The 12,537-nt window shown below is 52.4% G+C and overlaps 1 protein-coding gene across 2 annotated transcripts in view; it reads right to left on the bottom strand.

Moving 5' to 3' along the window:
• Nucleotides 1-1,277: 1,277 nt before the first annotated feature.
• Nucleotides 1,278-12,537, bottom strand: part of ITIH1 (inter-alpha-trypsin inhibitor heavy chain 1) — a 15,382-nt gene continuing 4,122 nt past the window's right edge. The window contains exons 7-22 of one of the 2 annotated variants that reach the window (XM_003789382.3): nt 11,035-11,160; nt 10,834-10,950; nt 9,661-9,829; nt 9,445-9,570; nt 8,355-8,536; nt 7,904-8,089; nt 6,676-6,815; nt 5,903-6,057; nt 5,791-5,805; nt 5,382-5,402; nt 4,867-4,947; nt 4,646-4,759; nt 3,502-3,703; nt 2,456-2,628; nt 1,717-1,828; nt 1,278-1,554 (exon numbers count right to left, since the gene is read on the bottom strand). In XM_003789382.3, the coding sequence (XP_003789430.1) occupies nt 1,425-1,554; nt 1,717-1,828; nt 2,456-2,628; nt 3,502-3,703; nt 4,646-4,759; nt 4,867-4,947; nt 5,382-5,402; nt 5,791-5,805; nt 5,903-6,057; nt 6,676-6,815; nt 7,904-8,089; nt 8,355-8,536; nt 9,445-9,570; nt 9,661-9,829; nt 10,834-10,950; nt 11,035-11,160 (2,049 nt within the window). In that variant the 3' untranslated portion in view covers nt 1,278-1,424. Of the gene's footprint in view, nt 1,555-1,716; nt 1,829-2,455; nt 3,426-3,501; nt 3,704-4,645; nt 4,760-4,866; nt 4,948-5,381; nt 5,403-5,790; nt 5,806-5,902; nt 6,058-6,675; nt 6,816-7,903; nt 8,090-8,354; nt 8,537-9,444; nt 9,571-9,660; nt 9,830-10,833; nt 10,951-11,034; nt 11,161-12,537 lie in introns of those variants that run through there. The other variant, XM_023513018.1, reaches the window with a different exon arrangement.

Below are 12,537 nucleotides of genomic sequence, written 5' to 3'. Positions count from 1 at the left end.
GTGCTGCCCCTCATGTAAGAAAGAAGGGAGTGTAAGAAAATATACACGAGTCTGAAATCTACGCGTCTGCTCATTTGTGCAAGCAGAAATACAGGAAAGATAAACCAGAAACTAGTGATATTGGTCACCTGAGAACACATGATGGGAAGAGAATAGAAAGATGGGGGATACAGATAGGATAGAATCAATGGGGTAGAGAGTGACAGATTTCTAAGTATACCTTTTTGAGTAATATATAATTCAAATATTATATATACAGTCATGTGCCACAGTCATCAATGAACCACGTATATGGTGGTGATCCCTTACGATTATAATGGAACTTAAAAATTCCTATCATCTAGTGACATTGTAACCATCCTCATGTCATCATGGCACTCTACCAAGGGTGACAAAAATGAAATGCTGGCTCAAAACAAAACAAAACAAAACAAAAAAAGGAAGGAGTGGTGGAGGCCTGTCTACCTCCATGCGATGGGCTCTCTGAAGTGCGCTGTTGCATTTTAACCATGTCCCAAGCCCAAGTCATGGGAAAGAGCCCCAGTAGGGTAATTCCAGGCATTCCTGTGAGAAGATGGAGGGGTGCTGGTCCTGGCACCCTGAACTTACAGCCTCTGCCTTTGGAAAGTGCCAGCCTGGCTGTCGGCAGGGAAATCTGGCTGAGGGGGGAGGCCCTGACCCCAATAGGACAGTCTCCCACTCTTAGTGGGCTTTCTTCAGGACCCATCTATGAATGGTTCTTTCCCATGTTCATTTTAAGCGATGCTTTAGAATATCCAGAATCAAGTCTCAACAGGATTTGGCCATCAGCTTCCCAACTCACTGGAGTATTCATATGGTAGTGATTAAGTGCACAGATGCTGACATCACACGGCACAGGTTCAAACTCCTGCTCTGCCACTTACAAGCTGAGTAATTTTGGACAAATTACCTCACTCATTTTCCTCAGATGTGAATGGACACAATGAAAATGTTCCCTAGTGCTGTTGAGAGCACAGACTTAGTGAATTCAAGTAAGGTACTTAAAACATTGCCTGGCACTGGGTCAGCTGTGGCTGTTCATGCTGCCAGAGTGTCCACTGGTCCCTGGCCCTACAGGAGGAGCTATGTGCAGGGGGCACTCAGGGGACAGAGATGACATGGGCTCCCCTTCCAGCCTCTGACCTGCTTTTCCCATTCCTAGGTCTGCTGTAGCCCCTGAGTCTTTCTGAGGGGCAGTGTCTTGGGCTGCTTCCCTGACCATCCTTCCTCCCAGAAAACAGTCAGTTCTGGATTGAACATAGCCTCCCTTTAATGGAAGTTATAGGGTGCTTTGACACAGGGGATCAGCTTAGTCAAGGAGGTATAAGTGGGCAGCAGTTCAGGATGACTCTGTCCTCCTCTGCCATGGTCCCAGGGATGAACAAGCATGCTGGCTAGAGGGCTCAGAATATGTCAGGCACAATATAGTCAGTGTGAACACCATCAATCAGCCCTGCCCCATTGTTGTGGATGAACCAGCAGGACACACTGGCCCCATGCCGAGGGTCCTTGCTGTAGTCTTTTTGCAAGCCCCTGAGGAGAGACAAGTCAGCTGGGGTCACTCTTTTGAACCTGCAAGGTGGCACCTTCCCAGTAAGCCCACCCCACCCGTGTGACACATAGAGAAAGGCTCAGACCACTAAAAGTGAATGCAAAGAAGCCAAGGGCAGAAATGCTAGGGAGCAGCCCACCTACCTGGTGACTGTCAGCCGGTGGTTCTTCACCACCATTGTGGCATCTGGCTTTGTGGGGTCGGAGCCTGGGTGGAGGTCAAACACTTCAAAACTAAAGGGGTGGAAGAATTGTCCTGGAAAGGCACATTGGAGGCAGCAGTTATGTCTGGGAGCCTTGTGCTCAATAGGTGCTCACAGGGCAGGGGTAGGGTTAGAGTTGCTTGAATATTTTTTCTTCAAGTGCTTGATTATTTCTTATGAGTCCTGGCATCAAAAGGCACCTTTAGCTCACTTGCTGTAGAGAAGTAGATGTATTTCTAGCTGGTTCTACCTACCATCATTTTTAACCAATTCCAAAGGGATCTTGCTGGGGAGAGAGGTCTGAGGGGCAGGTGCCCATGGACAGCAGTGTCCATAGGAAGGCCACACAGGCAGGGCTTCTGTGGCCAAGGACCCATCCCACCACTCACAGAGCCCTGGGAGCCCTCTGGCCCTTTCTGTTTGCTAATAGGCTCTCTCCTCGTATTTGCTCCCAGGCTCACTTAAGCTTCTGTTTCACTGTGTTTGATCAAAGTCATTTCAAGGGACAAGATCCTCACCAAGACAACCCATCTTTGGACTTCTGAGCCTTGGAGGCCATGTAGGGGGTGGGCTTATCTTGGTACCCAGCTGGAAAGCTGTCCCACAGCTCCAGCCCCAGCCCCATGAGTTGACTTGCTCCAGCACCCTGCCCCACAATTCTGCACGCCTGGCCAGCATACCCAGTAGCCCATGTGTCCGGGCAGACATCCGGTGACTATCCAGCACATAGAAGCCCAGGAAGTCCTGGTGGACCGCACTATCCTTCCATACTCGGTGCAGAACAACTTCAAAGGTGGCCCTGTTGTCTACAGACACCATCAGGTTCCTCTTCTTATTGATGGTCACCACCACTCTGCAGGGCCAAGCGGTCATGAGAGCAGGTGTGGCTGGGCTGCTTCCCTCTCCATTCAGCTGTCCCTGTGCTCCAGAACCCAGCTCTATGTCCATCCCTCTACCCCCGAGGCCTTCCCCCGCAGACAGTGGACTGTTACCTGCTCTATGCTTCTTCCCTCATGTTGCTGTTGTGTATTGGACTCTTACAGTGAGTCAGGCCCTGTGCTAGGCTTTCCTATGCAAACCACGTCATTCTGTTCTCACTCTGACCTTGTGAGGATCAAGGCTCAGAGAGGTGAAGTAACTTGCCCAAGGTAGCACTGCTGGTAAGCAGTGGAGCCAAGACTCAGATTTTAGCCTAATATCAGAGTCTGTGTTCTCTGATTCCCACTTCTTACCTGTGTCTTCTACACCCAACTCTGTCCACCTCTTCCTAAAGCCCAGCCACCCAGCATTAGGTGCTGGTGCTCAGCCACTTGTTGAATGAAGGAACAAGTGAAGGAAAGAAAAGGCATGCAACAAGGCAGACTATGACAGGTGCCAAATGGGAAACCAAGAGAATTCTGCGGTTTAGCAGAGAAGAGAGTAGGAGAACTTCAGGGAAGAGGTGGCCTTTGTACTGGGCCCGGGAGGACAAACTGGCTTTGCTTGGTGGAGGTGATGATGGCATTCAGGGCAGGGTGCCATGGGAGCAGAGGCATCCAGGCAGCTGGGCCCAGAAGACAGGTCCAGGAAACAAGGGAAAAGCTCCATAGAGTCTGTTGTGTCTGCACAGGCTGTGTGGGTGTCAACCGCTGATGTGGCTCAGGGCTGAGGCTGTATAGGCACAGACAGTGAGCCCTGAGGATGCCACGCTTCCCCCTGCCTCCCTCCCCAGGCCCCAGCCAGGTACCCATCCTGCCGCAGCGCAGCCTGGTCACTCCAGGAGAACACAGGTCCTCCTGAGCGTGGGTTCAGTGTGATGTTCTGAGGAGTCACTTCCAGCTGAAAGTCCGTTACGGGGTTTGCGATGCCCAGCCGCCCGAAGTACGTGTCCTCATGCTGCCCAGGGCTCCTGGCCTTATTGCCAATGAGTTGCCCATTCACTGAGAAGCCTGCAGTGGGGTGAGGAGTCATCTGGGTCAGGGAGAGGCCCGCCAGCCTTTGCTCAGGAGGCTGTGCCTCCTTCCTGGGAGGCCTCCTATAATCTACCTATGTCACTCTGTCTTTGGGGGTCTAGCCTCCCATGTGGCCTTCAGGACTGGTCCCGAGCACAGCGCCACCACCTTTCTGACCATCCCTCCTGCCACATTAAGTGAGGGAGGTCTTGCCTCCCCTAGGACGGGACCTGGGCCTGCCCCTTATCTGTAGCCCAGGTCCCTTACACAGTGGCAGGCTCATAGCAGTGCCTCCCTGACCTGACCAGCCAAGAAGATCCTTCTCTACTCTCACTGTCCCAGCATAGCCCATCTCATGCTCTGAAACTGTCACCTGAGAATGTGTTCACTGTCTTCTCCCTTCTCTAAGCTCTAAGACAGTGAGACTGTCTCAGTCCCCACTGCATTCCCAACCCCCAACAGGTGCTCAACCAGTATTTGCAGATGGACTGACTAGACTGGGACTGAGGGAGAAAGGAGGAAGAAAAGGCTGTGTGAAGGAGAGAGTCATTCCCCATCACCAGGGTGCTGCCGGGAGAGAGGAAGGCACTTGGAGACCCTGTTCAGTCATGCTGTGGGGAAAGGTGGAGTAGGGCTGCTACATAATTTGAAGGACATAATAGGAAATAAAAATGAAGGGCCCCTGGTTAAAAATTGGTTGGGGATTTCAAGACAGCAACAAAAGAACATTAAACCCAATATGAGGCCCTTCTAACTGTAGCCAGTGAAGCTGGCCCCGGAAGATGGGGCAAGAAGGCAGCAGGTGGGGCCCAGCCAGCTGGATGGTGCACAGGCAGCAGGCAGTGGAGGCCTTGGCCACAGTCCTTCCCATGGCTGCATGTTGAAGGCAGAAGAGCCCTGGCCCTGCTCCGTCCGGCAGAGGCGTGACATCCACCGTACCTGTGTCGGGGTCCTGCACCAGGCTCAGGATCACACCAGGCTCCTCATTAATGTTGAAGCACAAGGTGTCCTCTTTCTCGGGCACATGAATGATGAAGTGAGGGTCAGTGTCCACTGGGGGCGCAGAGTGGAGTCTGTTATATTGGGCATGGGGCACATGGGGCTGGCCAGGGATAAGGGTATCAAGCAGGGGTGTCTGTAACACCCTCCCAAGGACTCACCGCCAGTCACTTGGTTTGGCAACTGCTGGATATTGGAGCTGGGGCGGGTAGGAGAAGGCTGCGAGGCGGCCAGCACGAACGCTGGTGGGTGAGAGTGAGTGGCATTTAGAAGAGAAGACTGGGCCTGCCCTGGACCTGTTGGCGTCTTTTCTGATGGCCCCTCCTTCCCAGGCAGGCTGGCCTGAGGTGATAGGAGCAGGGTGGCCACTGAGCATCACATGCCCTTGACTGGCTTTCCGGATATGGGGACAGAAGTTTGGCCCAGTGCAGCTGCCTGGCCTTCTCTGTTTCCTCCCATGGGGACCTGGGTGGGGTGGCCAGGCGGTCCAGCAGGGCCATCCTGAGGGTTCCCAGTGAAAGGCAGTGCAGACAGCCAGACCAGAGGAGGGAGGCCTTAGGCAAACTGAATGATAACCAAAGGGATTTGGTCAGGATGGAATGCACAGCCTATGGGCCAGCAGCATATGGAGTGGAGAGGGGTAGAGATGTGAGTCTCCAGGATGGCTGCCACTTACTCCGTCTGTGTCCCAGCATCTCTGTAGAAGACAAGAATATGGAGGACATTGTCACCCATGGTGCCTCAAACACAAGGCATGTGGCTTGGTCCACATATGGCTTGGGTCTAGCCCTCTTCCTGGGGTCTCAGGTCTCCCCTGGGGTCCTACCTCCTTCCAGGACACAGAGTGCCTTGGAGGCTGGTGGGGTTGGGCATTTCAGGCTGCACAGAGGCTCACGAAGCACAAAGGGAGCATCGAGGGTTTGTGGGAGAGTGGATATGGGCACATAGGGGAAGGAAGAGCCCGTGCAGAAGGAGTGGAAGCAGGGAAGATGTGGGAGCGGGAAGCCATGGCCGGGGGCCTGGAGCACCTGTACCTGCCCAGCCACCAGAAGCCTGGCCAAAAACCAACGCCATTTAAAACTCACCCAGGGGCAGAGAATCTGAAAGGGAAGGAAAGAGATAAGAATTAAAGCCCAGGAGGTTTTTGGCCCATGGCCTCCTCTCTGCAGGCCCCTCCCCTGGCCCTGCCACCCATACCCTCTGAGGGCTTATCAATGGTGGGCTTCAGGCCATCCTCGTCTGCCATGCCCCTGATAGTCATGGAAGTCAGTGGGGTCACAAACTGGTAGGCCAGTGACATCTTCAGGGCCTGGGATGACAGCTTGGCCTTCTCCTCTCCCTCCACCTTCATCCTGTGAATGAGATGGACGTTGGCCAGCTCCAAGCCTGGTGGCTTAAACAATGATAGACTTGCACTCCGTCATCCTTTCACCTGTGTGTCCACTCATTCATTCATTCAACAACCAGGTATGAAGCATGTGCAGTGCCCTATTCAGTGTCTGTGTCCTCAGGGACCTTGGGGTCCCTGACTTCCCACAGAGCAAACTTGGAGATTTGGCAGGGTTGAGGGGCATGCCTCAGAGACCCCTGGAAAATTTAATAGCTGTGAGAGCCAAGTTGGATGGTTTAACCTCACTGAGCTTCAGTTTGCTGGTCTGTCCAACGGGGATGATGAAGGAGACCCCCACACGCTGTGAGGATTAAATGTCTGGACACAGCAGCCCCACGGCAATGGCAGCTCCCCCACAGCAGCCCAGAAGCATGAGCAGCAGGTTGACCTATGTCCCCAGTGGGCCCGCATGCACTGTTGACTGACTGGTTGATATTAACTCGGCAAAACAGCAGAGGAAAGCAAATCTGACCTACTTGCAACCTCAAAGGCCCAGAACCACCTGTTCTCTGTCCCCCTTCAAGGGATGGGAGGACTCTAGGGTGGACAGTGCCCATCCTGGGCTCTGCAGGGGCCATACCGCTTGGCCAGTAGCTCCTGGATGGTGAGGTAGGCCCAAAGGCGCTCGACATGGTTCTCCAGCATGTGGCCACGCTCTTGGAGCAGCTTCTTCATCTCTTCCTCATCCACTAGGCAGGTTGTCCTGAATTCTTGTCCCTCCTGAGAGAGGAGTTAGGGAGAGGGACCATGTGCAATGATGGTGCAGTCCTTGGCTGGTGCTCAAGGGTCTGAGGGGCCCCACTATCATCTGGGGTCTGCAGCTTCCCTCTAAGCGTCACTCCATTTCCTGAGCCTGTTCTCCTCATCCTCATTCATTCATTCTTTCTACAAATGCTTGCCAAACACTCTTTGTGAGCTCGGCTTGGCATAGGTCCTGGGGATCCCATGGTACAGGAGGACTAGATCCTGCCCTCATAGAGTCAGTCTCTCCAGGGGAAAGCCAGCAACTACCTAGCCGTTTCCACCATGACCTGCTCCTCCAGAATGGCCAACGAGTTATAGGCAGCTGCACTGTTTACCTTGCCATAGCACACAAACATGCTTTCTCTCCTGAGTTACACTAGCATAGGGCACTACTTCCCAAGGTCGCACCACTTCTCAAGGGCTTCCTATGCTCCAGGCACTGTATAAGGGTATCATATAGATTATTCTATTTACTCCACACAACACTCCAGTGCAGTAACACTCCCATGGGGCAGAAAAGGAAACTGAAGCCTAGAGAACTGACCAACCACTTGCTCAAGGTTACTCAGTTGGTCAGGGCGGGGTCAGGATGCAGCTAAGCTCTCCTCACTCAAAGCCTGAGTTCTGAACCTTCAACCGTACTGTGGGGCTTGAGTCTCTCATACCTGGGACCCCTCCCATCCCTCATGTGCACATACAAGCGCCATGCCATGGCACAAAGCCTGGTACATGGTGGGTGTTCAGGAAATGGTTATTGAGTGAGAAGGAAGAGGCTGACCTCTTGTTCTCACACCTTGGGGGCAAGGATGTGAGAAATAACAGATGACTGCAACCAATCCAGGGGTACAGTGACCCTAGTCCAGCCTGTCTAGCCACCAGAATGCCTGTGTGGAGATATGTTCAGGCCTGGGGGCGGGGGTGGTGGTGGCGGTATGCATTGGTGTGGGTGGGGCACTCCTCTGGGGAAAGAGAGACCCTTGGGAGTGGGCAGTGCTGGAGAACAGTTTGTGTTTGGAGCCCCTGGGTGCTGCCCGGTCTCTCACCCTCCATGGCCCACTATTTACCCCACGGGCCTGCACATCAGCCTTGAAGTTGGCCAGTTTGTGGTCAGCAATGCGCCCAGCCACAATGATCTCTGAGCCTTCATAGTACTGCTTATGGCGGTGCTGGGTGAGGTCTAAGACAGCATCCTTGGGGTACTGTAATTCCACATCCACCAGCAGGGGTCGGGCCACCTGCTTGTAGAAACCCTGCAGGAATGGAATGTGTGGTCTCAGAACTAAGCACCCTGTGTACTCGATGGGCATCCTGCCCACAAGCCGGGTGTCAGGAAACCCTACTTTAGAGAAGGAATCTGAGACTCAGAGAGGTTAAGTAACTGACTTGAGGTTATGCAGCAGATATGAACTCTGTAGCAGAGCCTTATCTGCTCCTCCAGGCTGATGGGCAAATGGCCCCAGGGCCAGGCTCCCTGGGACATGATGCTGGCAGTGCATGGGGGCTGGGGGTGGAGACCTGCAGCTGCTGGGTGGCATCCCGGTCCTCATAGATTCTCTGGGCCCGTCCGTTGTTCTCCATGGACATGACCTCCAGGAAATTGAAGTCCACATTGTGGCCGAAGCCCAGGTTGTAGAGCGGAAACCTGCCTCGGATGGCTTCACGGATGTTCTTGAGGATTTGGGAACGGTCCGTCACCCCTGCAGCCACACACCTGGGTAGTGACAGGATGCCGGCCCACAGGCATGTGGAGCACGGAGGGGGGTACTTTGGGGAACACTCTCTGGGGGCCAAGCCTCCCATCTCAGCTTTCTCAAGTCCCCACAGTCATCTTGAGGCATCACCTCTTCTTGGCTTCCCCGGGTGACTGCAACAGCTGCTAACTGAGCTCCTTGCAGATCCTGCCCGTCCATCACAAGCAGATCTGATTCTGCTCTAGACCCTCCCCTGGCTCCTTGCTGTAGTTTGCAAGGCTCTGCTGCCCTTCCCACCCCATCCTTGTTTCACTCCATCCTGCACATGTCTGCAGTGCTGGGGCAGTCCTGCCAGGACACAGACCTTTCTTTGCTCAAGCTGCCACCTCAACCAGGGATCCCTTCCTGCCTCCACTCCTCTTTCCAGACTGAGGTCAGGAGTCACCTCCTCCAGGAGGCCTTTCCTGCCCTTGTCTGTGGTTCCACAGCCCTAAGGCACTCTGTTCTTTCAAGGCCCTCAGCAAAATGTCTGCTCTGGGGTCTCCTCCCCCAGTGGACCCCGGGCAGAGACACGTCTCTTTTCCTTGATGTCTCATCTGTAGTTCTGTGCTTGTCACACATCAATGATGAATAAATAGTTCATTAAATTCAACTTAGGAATCCTGCTCATACTCCAGGGCCCTGTGCTGCACTGTCCCCAGTTTCTCAATTCACAGAACAGAGGTACGCCTTGGAGTTCCCACAGACTTTGTGGTCTGAAGGGTGTTTTTAGAGCAGCACTTGAATTTACCCTGAGCCTTTCTGCTCCTGATGGCATCTCCAATGGTTGAGTTTCTGACTTCTGCTTGAATGTGTCCAGTAATGAGGGGACATCAGGCATCATTACTTCCCAAGGGAGCCCTCCAGGTGCTTACCCTCTGTAGGATCACCGTCTGTCAGCATGATGAGAATTGGGGCATGGTTGCTGAGTTCTGGGAGGCTTTCCTGAGCTTTATTCAAGATTTCAATTCCCCGGAGCAAACCTCCATTCAGGTTTGTGGCTGCAAAAAAAGAGAAGGCAGATCAGCGCATGCTCTCAGTCTGAGGGGACAGAAGTGACACCAAGGTGGCCCAAGACACCCCACTCATACCCTCATCCAGGGAGAAGCGCTGAACAAAGTCTCGAGCTGCTTGCAGATTGGCCTCGGATGCCTGTACCAATGAGCCCTTCCATGACCGCACATGGGTCCCAAAGAGGACCAGGTCAAAGTAGTCATCTGGCTGCATGTCCCCCAGGATTTTAAGGAGCGCCTCCCTGGTCTGCAAGGAGGATGGTCAGTAGAGGAACAGAACCCCAGAATGACCCCAGAATAGTACCTTCCACCAACCCTCAGATATCCATTTCAGAAATCTACAGTGTTGACAAGCATGATAGGAGGGAAAGGACAGCCTACAGAAATGTCCCCAATTTCTCAGAGAGAAGAGTGTCCTGCCAGGCCCAGGGGTGAATCAGGGTGATGGGGAGGCAAAGAAGCCCAGTTTGGGGAGAAGAAATGATCAGGAGCTCAGGAGGGGAAGGATTAAGAAAGAAGACCCTAGGAGGCTGTGCTTTTAAAACTTGGCTTGTCCAGCCACGGTTTCACTGCATCAAAGACGGGGCACTCAGAGCACTGTGGTCAGGAGGCTGTGTCCTGCTGCAACCTCTCCATGGACTGCCATAACTATCCCCAGCACTTGCAATGCACAAGTGTCCTCTATTAAGCACTTCCCATGGGGAAACTCTGTGACTTTTGGGCACTGCTTTTTTTTTTTTTTTTTTTTTGAGACAGAGCCTCAAGCTGTCACCCTGGGTAGAGTACTGTGGCATCACAGCTCACAGCAACCTCCAACTCCTGGGCTCAAGCGATTCTCCTGCCTCTGCCTCCCAAGTAGCTGGGACTACAGGCACCCGCCACAACGCCCAGCTACTTTTTGGTTGTAGCTGGCATTGTTGTCTGGCAGCCTGGGCTGGATTCAAACCCGCCAGCTCAGGTGTATGTGGCTGGGACCTTGGCCGCTTGAGCCACAGGCACCGAGCCGGGCTCTGTTATTATCCCCTTTAGAGACATGAGAGCACTTGCCCAAGGCTGCAGAGTGAGGATGTGGTGCTGATTGCAGAACCCTTCACTGCTGTCAAGTCAGCCTATCTCTGATAGGAAGCATAAAGCCCAAACCAGACTCTGGCAGCAAAACTGATATGGGGTGAATGGTGGGGTGGGAGGGACAGGCAGAGATAATCTGTCTCTGATCTTGTCCCTGGGTAGCTGTTTAAAGCTGAAGTTTACCTGCTTCACTTTCTGGCCTTGCATGGAGCCACTGATGTCAATCACAAAAACAATGTTCTTATTCATGTTCGTCAGGTTTTGAGGGGCAAAGAAGTGAGCAAAGTGGTTATTGGCCACCTGAAACAGGAGAATGAGTGAGGTCTCTCTCACAAGCACCCCTTGACTGCCCTCTGGGTCTTGGGCCAGAAGCTCCAGGCTCACCAGGAGGTTGCAGAGTTTGTCTCGATTGACATCGTAGGTCACTTTGAAATCCCCGTTCAGCAAGGATGTAGAGCACATGGGACAGGACTGCTGCTGGGCCACGGTGGGGCGGAAAATCACATGACCCTAGAACCATTCAAGATATGAACCATTATTGGGTTGTGCAGCTGCAAAACAACATGTTTGCAAAGATAACGCAAGAAGGTATGTGTGTGTGTGTCCACAGATGCAGAAATGAGTCTGGTGGGCCACTTGCCTAGCTGCTGAGAATGCACGTGTGGGTGGTAGGCAAGAAGACCCATCCCATTGCTTATATGCTTCTGAGTCAGTGGGGTTTTCTACAATAAACATCGTCACTTGGGGTGTATAAATAGGAACAAAATATTATCAGTATGACAGCACAAGAGACATCAGTCAGCTCAAACTTTTGAGTTGTTCGGCCAGTTGTTCAAGCCGCTAATCATAGCACTCGGGGAGGCTTAGGCAGGAGGATCCCTTGAGTTCATGAGTTCGAGACCAACCTGAGCAATAGTGAGACCCCACCTCCATCTCTAGAAAAAATTAACCAGGCATTGTGGTGGGTGCCTGTAGTCCCAGCTACTTGGGAGGCTGAGGCAGGAGGATTGCATGAGCCCAAGAGTTTGAGGTTGTTGTGAACTAGGCTGACACCATGGCACTCTAACCTGGGTATCAGAGTGATGATCTGTCTCCAAATGAAACAAAACAAAAGAACAAAAAAATTTTGAGTTAACAAGCAAGGCTTGGCTAGATGTGGTGGCTCACGTCTGCAATCCTAGCACTTTGGGAGGCTGAATTTGAGACCAGCCTGAAAAAGATCAAGACCCTGTCTCTACTAAAAATAGAAAAACTAGTCAGGCATGATGGCACTCCTGTAGTCCCAGCTTCTCAGAAGGTTGAGGCAGGAGGATCACTTGGGCCCAGGAGTTTGAGGTTGCTGTGAGCTGTGATGACATACCACCATTCTCAGCCCAGAGCAATAGAATGAGACCTGGTCTCAAACAAACAAAGAAACAAACAACGACAACAAAGAAACCTGTTGAGTTAAAAAGTAAGGCTACAACAGTGCATTGAAAGGTAAAACCAACCTATGCTGGTGCTCAGGGAATCTAGGGATAGTTTCTATCCAATACTTTGTATATTTCTGTACTGTCCACATTTTTTTTTTTTTTTGAGACAGAGTCTCACTTTATTGCCCCTGGTAGAGTGCTATGATGTCACAGCTCACAGCAACCTCAAACTCTTGGGCTCAAGCAATTCTCTTGCTCAGCATCCCAAGTAGCTGGGACTACAGGTGCCTGCCACAACGCCTGGCTATTTTTAGAGATAGGGTCTCACTCTTGCTTGGACTGATCTGGAACCAGCAAGCTCAGGCAATCCACCCACCTTGGCCTCCCACAGTGCTAGGATTATAGGAGTGAGCCTATCATGCCCAGGCTTACATTTTCTTTTCTTTTTTATTTAATTTTTTTTCTTTCTTTTTTT

Source organism: Otolemur garnettii, unplaced genomic scaffold, assembly GCF_000181295.1.
Source record: "Otolemur garnettii isolate 467f Iridium unplaced genomic scaffold, OtoGar3 scaffold00032, whole genome shotgun sequence".
Taxonomy (NCBI): Eukaryota; Metazoa; Chordata; class Mammalia; order Primates; family Galagidae; genus Otolemur; species Otolemur garnettii.
Note: the sequence above shows the minus strand (reverse complement) of the source record. Positions and strands in the feature narration are given on the sequence as shown.